At 34.0% G+C, this 8,874-nt stretch overlaps 1 protein-coding gene across 1 annotated transcript; it reads left to right on the top strand.

Annotated features, from left to right (window-relative positions):
- The first annotated feature begins 740 nt into the window (after positions 1 to 740).
- Positions 741 to 6,600, top strand: LOC132274964 (protein NRT1/ PTR FAMILY 5.2-like). Its single transcript, XM_059776335.1, has 4 exons — positions 741 to 937; positions 2,580 to 2,797; positions 4,575 to 5,140; positions 5,381 to 6,600. The coding sequence occupies exons 1-4, from the start codon at positions 820 to 822 to the stop codon at positions 6,258 to 6,260; spliced, it is 1,782 nt and encodes a 593-aa protein (XP_059632318.1). The 5' UTR covers positions 741 to 819; the 3' UTR covers positions 6,261 to 6,600.
- The last annotated feature ends 2,274 nt before the right edge of the window (positions 6,601 to 8,874 follow it).

Genomic DNA, 8,874 nt, shown 5'->3' with positions numbered 1-8,874 from the left:
AAGAAGCTTCCAAAACAGTTTGAAAGTAGAGTTTGCACCAAATTTCTACATATACTCGCATGTGTGCTGAAAGTGTTTTTTAAGACATCTAAACATTTTTTTACACAATAATTACATTATAAGTTGGGATTCTTTGTTATTGTATTACATTGGACGGATCTCAATCCACATATATGTGTGAATGAACACTCACACATATAAAAAAAAATAGAATCCTGTCTGACACAATACACCACGTATACAGTATCACAGAGAATCTCTACTCCAAAAAAAATAAAATTATTGGAAAATGGTCTGCTCAGTCCCTTTTGGTGGAACAACTAACCTAAATCTAGACTTATAGGAAAGATATATGTATGTTTTTTCTTTTTTAACCTAACAGAATAAATGATTCGGCGGTTCTAGCCTCTGGGTCCATTTGGATGGAAAATGGGTATGTTATAGTAGTATACAATAAGAGTAGCAGAGGGTCAATTACGCCACTACATATACTTGTAATCTATATTGTCTTATAATATCAAGTTGTATGGTCATGATATTCATTTAACAAGGAAGGTTCTCATACTAGATATCTCTTGTTTTATCTTTTTATTTTTGATTCTTTTGGTTTTTGGGTGCATGTCCCACATTATAAGTCAAGGACGGCATTTTGGTAATTATCTTGGACAGGACAGGATGTATAGTAGTCCAGTGACAAAGAAAGGTGAGGCCTATAAAAGCGTTCAAGAAACACAATGGTAGAAGAACTAAGTTAGATAGAAGAGTTAGATATATATATATATATATAGTTTCAATATTATTGCAAATTAAGTCATATATATGGCTGTGGAAGAAGGGTCTCATGATGACTACACACAGGATGGTACTGTGGATCTCAAAGGCAATCCTGTCCGTAGATCTCAGAGAGGTGGATGGAGAGCTTGTTCCTTTGTTGTTGGTAATTCTCTCTCTCTCTCTCTCACACACACATACGCACACTGGTTACATTGCCACTTTTCCACTCCTTCTGGGGGCGCTTCCACCCCCAATGGCTCAATGAAACTTGGAAGCCAGGGTTTGTTCTTTTTCTATTTTTAGATCAATTTGGGTACCTGCCTTTCAAATGGGTGAAAACACAGACACACACACACACATATATGCGGCCTATTCACCTTATCAATATCTCAAATCCATTTATACAACTGAGATCAATATATATATATATATATATATATATATATATATATATATATATATGATCAATAGGCCTGTGGCCTAGCCGTATAAGGCTCCTACTACTTTAAACGAAGGTTAGGGATTCGAATCTGTGACCTATCCGTATAAGACTCTTACTTCAAAAGAAGGTCAGGGATTCGAATCTCAGTGGGCGTGTGAGTTAGGAAAATATATATATATATATATATATATATGTGTGTGTAGATGATATTTGTCGGTAGCTAATGAAACAACTTGCAGAGCATGGGTCTAACGTCCTTATTAATTAATACCTTCCATAAAACTCCAATTGAATCATCTACCTACTATTTTTTCGTTGTATCCTCTAATCTATTCACTTATTATGTCAGTTATAACTATGGGATGAACGAGAGTTTGAAATTAATAGCAACTTTTATTTATCAATTATCATATTATATATATATATATATATATATATATATCTTTTAGAAACACTGCTCATGGTGAATCTGGGCACTATATATGAAGAGAGAGAGAGAGAGAGGAAAGGAGTTAGTTTAACTGATCCAAGCACAGCTCACTTCATGAGATTTTGAAGTACGTTCATGATATATATATATATATATATATTTCCACTAGAACAAAAATATAATTTTTTTGATGCAGTGGTTATGTTAGTTGGTTCACAAGTCATGACCTTCTATCTCTCAAGCCAATTAATCAATTATGCAAAATTCAACTTATTTATTGTCCATGGGACACCCTTCTTTTTCCTTTTCTTTTAGTACGGGCCAATTCATATCACACATGACACTGCAACCAATTAAATTTTTGCAGTTATAGATGCACGATTGGTCTCTCCCCCAAAACTTTCCAATTGAATCCCCTATTGCAGGAGGATCTGCATAGTCGAAGATACCAAAACGATGTTGCTTATGTGTGTGCCAGCACAGAGCCCAGCTCGGACAATATATTGGTTGACTCTGCATTGGCATACTTAAACAACACCGTTTCGGTTCCTTTTGGATGCATCCGTTGGTGCATGCATTCCTCCACATAGGAGGGGACCACTCTTAAGAAATTTTTCAATAATTATTTTGTGCATGTGAGACGGAGAGACTATATTTGTCTAATAGTAAATGACCGACACCATATTATTTGTTAAAAAAGAAAAAGCTTCAATACAATGAAAAGACCATTTATGACCGGTTTTTACTATTTAAAATTACTCTTATAATGACCTTTGGTCCTTAAAGTCTAATTAAACCAACTCATAATAATAATTGTACCTCTTATTAACAGTAAAAGCAAGCCTCCAAAGCTTGATTAAATGGATCTAATCCATATCTTTATGTTGAACTTTGGTGTTGATGATGTTTCAACTTTTTGTTGACTTGAAACAGTGTATGAAGTGTTCGAACGCATGGCCTATTATGGTATTTCATCAAATTTGATCATATATTTGACCCACAAGCTACATCAGGGTACTGTCAAGTCCTCCAACAATGTCACCAACTGGGTTGGGACAATTTGGATGACCCCAATCCTAGGTGCCTACGTGGCAGACGCCCATCTCGGCCGCTATTGGACGTTCCTGATTGCATCTGGAATCTATTTCATGGTATGCCTCATGCACACTCAATATTTTCAATCTAAATTTTTCATCATGACTTGATCATTTTCTTTACACTTTTAGAAGTATTATAAATTTGTTTCTATATGAAACGCCAACAGAATCGAGTCTAGCTTAGATCATTTGTTGATTCATCTTTGCAATTACATGCCATATATTGTGGGACCCTTTTGCATGCATTATTAATTTTTGGGTACTTTCATTGTATTTGATCATGTCATACTCTGAAGATAATTGAATTATGACCATATTTTTTTGAAAAATAATGTATAATTAAATATTACCAAATACAAGACCTGGATATAGTTTGGATTCAGTTCTCAATAATTTAATTATGATGGCTTACACTTTAACTAATAATAATAATAATAATAATAATAATTTAATTATGACCATATTTTTTAATAAGAATTTATAAAAATACAAAAACAAGACCTGGTGATGGTTTGTTTAAATGGTGATTGACAACTTCATTGGATGACTATGGGTCCAACTTTCTAGATTTCTGCACATGAGACAACTTGCCAACATGGATAGAGCTACCTATATATATATTATTTACTATATTTATATAATTATAAAAATACATGTGTGTGAATATACGAAGATCTTGACTTTTGCAAAAGTAGAGTATGAAGACAAGTGGTTCACATACAAAATTGCACATGAGCAAAATCTATAAATTACTATTAATAAGTCGAGTACTGTGTCAACTTGTCAACATGGATAGAGCTACCTATATATATATATATATATATATTATTTACTATATTTATATAATTATAAAAATACATGTGTGTGAATATACGAAGATCTTGACTTTTGCAAAGATACAGTATGAAGACAAGTGGTTCACATACAAAATTGCACATGAGCAAAATCTATAAATTACTATTAATAAGTCGAGTACTGTGTCAACTTGGACAAAAAAATTCGATTGGTCCAGAGATTTGACTTTCAAAACTAAATCTCTTGAAGCATTTCTCAATTTTTCTTGAATCTATATTTAATTTAACTTCAAGATACTAAGATTAGAGAAATTGGACTGACCGATTTTTAAAGTAGGAATATTTTTCTTATATTTATAATAATTAAATTAAGTGAATACTTTTACAGTAATACTTTTAGTAAAAGGGAGGGCCTTGCATGCCTATGCAACCCTTAATTAGTTGGTAAAGTGAAAAACTCACCTACTGATTTAATGCAAAGTTATTGTATGTGTACCAAAAGTTTGAATTTACTTACTATATCTGAATTTCTCATACTTCACCCTATACTACAATGAAAAGGACACGTGTACAATAGAGTTAGGAAAGCTTTATTTGAAATGCAAACTACTATCTTCATTCAAAATTTATATAATATATACACATATAAACATGCACATGTGACAAAAAGGGGCATGCTTCTGTTGATTGTAGGGGAAGTGAGTTTTCTACAATTTTTAATTGTTTTTTTTGTCCAATTATTGATAATTCGTAATAGATAAAATAGACTTTCTTTCGTCTTAAAGTATTTATCTCAATGGTTGTTACGTGCAGAATCGATCCAGACTTTCATCATTTTCATTTGAGTTGGTAAAAAAACATCACATATTCACAAATCAAGTAACAATAAAGAAAAACCCTTGACCACCATTTGCATATCTCATCTCATTCATCTACCAAGAACTTTTATATACTTCAAAGCTGTCTGTATATATACATACATCAAAATTTGTGTACACACTCATTTGAAGTTGGGCTGAAATTGTATTTGATTGCAGGGAATGTGTGTGTTAACACTATCAGTTTCAGTCCCTGGACTAAAACCACCTGTTTGTCATGAAGTTAATACCGCAGACTGTAAGAAGGCCTCAACCACACAGTTAGCTGTGTTCTTTTTTGCACTGTATACACTAGCTATTGGGACTGGTGGGACGAAGCCCAACATTTCCACGATCGGTGCAGACCAATTTGACGACTTTGAGCCCAAGGAGAAAACCCAAAAGCTCTCATTCTTCAATTGGTGGATGTTCAGTATCTTCTTTGGCACCTTTTTTGCCAACACCATTCTTGTATACATACAAGACAATGTGGGCTGGGCACTGGGCTACGGGCTCCCAACCGCGGGCCTCGCCATATCCATTTTGATCTTCTTGGCTGGCACTCGACTTTACAGGCATAGGGTGCCCACAGGAAGTCCTTTCACAAGGATGGCTAAGGTCATTGTGGCTGCCCTGAGGAAGTGGAGGGTACCCATTCCTAATGACCCCAAAGAACTATATGAACTTGACTTGGAAGTGTACACCAAAAAGGGGAAGTTTAGGATTGATTCCACGCCCACTTTGAGGTTTGTACTAATATATCCTTTAAATCTTTATTAGAATCCGGATCCTCTGCAGCTGTTGTACTAAAGTGGACGACCAGAATCATTTGCACGTGCAAGTGATCCAGACAGAGAATCCGGATTCCTATTCTTGACCTTATGCTTTGTTTAACTAAAAAAGAGCCATGTATTGGCCCCTAAAGTTGCACCCCTTGCCTAAATGCTTCTTCTAATGATACTTTTATGTCACATTATATGATGCAGGTTCCTCAATAAAGCTTGTGTGAAGACTGGTTCAACTGATCCATGGATGCTATGCTCAGTTACCCAAGTTGAGGAGACCAAACAAATATTAAGAATGTTACCAATTTTGGTAGCAACCTTTGTTCCTAGCACAATGATTGCGCAGATCAACACTCTTTTCATTAAGCAAGGCACTACTCTTGATAGAAATCTTGGCAGCTTCAAAATCCCCCCGGCCAGCTTAGTAGGTTTTGTGACCTTCTCTATGCTTGTTTGTGTTGTTCTATATGACCAGTTCTTTGTCAAGATCATGAGAAGGTGGACAAAGAATCCTAGGGGCATATCCCTCCTCCAGAGAATGGGAATTGGTATGGCATTTCATATCTTCATAATGATGATCGCGTCGCTCATTGAGAGGCATAGACTAAGTGTTGCCAAGGACCATGGTGTAGTTGAAAGTGGAGGCCAAGTGCCTTTAACCATATTCATTTTACTTCCTCAATTTGTGCTTATGGGAACTGCTGATGCATTTCTAGAGGTAGCCAAGATTGAGTTTTTCTATGACCAAGCACCGGAAAGCATGAAGAGTCTTGGGACTTCCTATTCCATGACTACTTTAGGAGTTGGGAATTTCATCAGTAGCTTCCTTCTGTCAACAGTTTCTCACATCACCAAGGAGCATGGTCACAAAGGATGGATTCTCAATAACCTCAACGATTCTCATCTCGATTATTACTATGCATTTTTCGCCATACTGAACTTCTTGAACTTCATTTTCTTCTTGGTCGTGATCAAGTACTATGTGTATAAGGCTGAAGTTTCAGATTCGATGGAAGTGCTTAGAGATGAGTTAAAGGGATCGATGACACCTAGGGTCTCTAACCAAGTAGAGTTGACATAGATTGACCAAATGAAAAGGGAAAAAAACAGATTTAAACTTGGTGAAACAAGTAAGGAATGGTTTCTGAGCAAGCTATCTGTCTCGAAGAACAGTTCTTTAAGTTTCAAGCAATCAATTGATGGTGTGGCTTGGTTGTGATGGATTACTAATACAGTGTGTGTGAGTGTGTGATTTTCACCTCTTAACGAAAGTACTGTATACACTTGGTAAAGGAAAGGAAAAGAATGCAACATTGTTGTGTATAGGCTTGGAAGTGGTTCTCATGATCATCTGTCTATATATCTATTTACTGGAAATGGTTTGGAAGACAGATGCATTCACTTTTTTTTTTTTTTTGAAAGTTCAATTTCAAATATATGTAAAAAAAAAAAAATGTACAAGCCCATGAATAGGGGAGATTGTGGGCTAGCCCAAGACTAACCAACAGCACAAAAGTTTTTAACATACAACTCCGTATAGAAGAGGCCCAAGTCCACAAGGAAGCTAACCCAACCCCAAATTTAAAGAGGTAGCCGTTGTGACAGTGTCAACACATCCGATGAAAACTGTTGGACAGATGCATTAACTTGAAAGCCTCTTTCTTGAGTATTATTTTATTTTATTTTATTTTATTTATAAGTTTCTATCAATTTTAGATGTTATGACATGCCTTAGAAGACCTTGAAAATTAGAAATGTGTGGGAAACTAAGAAGTACGAATACTTCTATGAAATGTCTATGTCCAACACCGATATTTTATTGACACTTACTGAACACATTTCAAACACTTAATAATCATATCATAAAACAATAGGAACATATATCAAAGTATCCAACTTCTTATTTATTTATTTATTATTATTATTATTTTTAAATTTACATTAAATACATTTCATATAAAAACATAATTGCAATGACATGGCAGAATATAATAATATTATATGTAAAAAAATATTTTCCTTTTGATATTCAATTAGTTAATAGTATTATATATAAAAAAATATTTTCCTTTTGATATTCAATTAGTTTCACCTTCTAACTGATATTAACTTAAGTATAGAAATTATATAATAATTAAAATTACATAATTTTTTATTCAATTGATATATAAATAAAAACTTATATTTATATTAGCTGTATACATATCATATCTATATATATATTAATTTTTTTGAATTTGACTTATCAGCATGTCCCATGTATGTGCTTCTTCTTAATTGGAAACAAAATTACTATGCTATACTCCCCACATGTTTGGAATTGGGAGTTTAGACTGCTTTTGCTAATATTTCACCAAATGCTAGACAGTTCTATGTTTTGATGTAAAGATTACATCTTTGAATGTGCAAGAAATTGCTTTCTCTATTAGGAAAGTTTATTTTTTACACTTTAATCGAATTCTTTACATTTTTGCCTCTTCTTCTATGCATAGAAGTGTCTACTTACTCTAAAAATCCTTTGTTCTTTTTAGACTTTCACATAATATGGGCGTCATTTCTTCTTGATGGGCTTGTTCTTCACTTGGGCCGATCTCTTGGTCAAAACAAGCCTTGCTCTTGGTCAAAGCAAGCCTTCAATGAGTGATCGGGCTGGAGGTCTCTGGGCCTCCTTCTTTACTGGTGGGCCGGGCTGGCCCTGGCCAGTGGGGTTTTTTGCCCCCCTCAATCTTGTATTCCACATATTTTGCGGCCTAAGAGCATCTCCAATGGTGTGCTATATTGGCTGCCATTTTCAAAATATAGCAGGTGGGCCTAAAATGGGATTTCCAATGGTGTGCTATATTTACTGCTATTTCAGAAAGAGAACGACAAGGGGGGGGGGGGGGTGTTCAGATATATATATTTTTAAAAGATTAAATTTTTTTTCACCAAATAGGATTTAGTTTGCAAAACAAGAATTACAAACCTTGATTAGTTGATTTAGAAAAAAAAAAATTAAAACAAAACCCATACGTACAAGTTAGCAGTTGCAGAGTGAGAGGGGGGCAAGCTTGAGAGTTGAAAGATAGCAGCTGAAACTTGAGAACGGTGAACTTGTAATAACCCTAGTTTTCAAAAGGATAAAATGGAAATTTAAATTTGATTTCTGGTGCATTTTATTTGGTTATTTGACTTATATGTTTATTTGCGTAATTGTCTAATTGTGTATTTATTTAATTATTTATTGAGTTGTGATTGTTTATGTGTTTTGAATGATTTATTTAATTATAATGATTTATTTGCTTTACTTTATTTATTTGTTTTAAGTGTAATTATTTAATTAGGTATTTAATTGTAATTACAGATATATTTATGGTGACGTAATTGTTTAGTCGGTTGTTTAATACAGTGTTTGCGTTAGAATTAAGTTTAGGGTTTTATTTTATGTAATTAGGTTAGCCGACTTATGATTAGGCTGGAATTAGGATTATGGTTTTAGAAGAGCCTATATATATACGCTATATGTCTGCAAGGGTTTTAGAACCCTTTTTCCCGTAACTCAAAGTAGAGAGAAAACAGAGAGGGTTTGAGGGGAAAACTGTAATACCCCTAATTTTAAAAGGATAGTCCTGGAATTTAATTTAATTATTTATTGTATTTTTATTAAATTAATTGATTATTTGTTTGTTTTGATTAATTAATTATTTGCTTATTTG

The sequence above is a fragment of the Cornus florida genome, unplaced genomic scaffold (genome assembly GCF_030987335.1).
Source record: "Cornus florida cultivar Cherokee Brave unplaced genomic scaffold, ASM3098733v1 CherokeeBrave_3.0.0_Hap2_Chr09, whole genome shotgun sequence".
In the NCBI taxonomy this organism is placed as follows: domain Eukaryota; kingdom Viridiplantae; phylum Streptophyta; class Magnoliopsida; order Cornales; family Cornaceae; genus Cornus; species Cornus florida.
The sequence above is the reverse complement of the archived record's forward strand: the minus strand, read 5'-3'. Positions and strand labels throughout refer to the sequence as shown.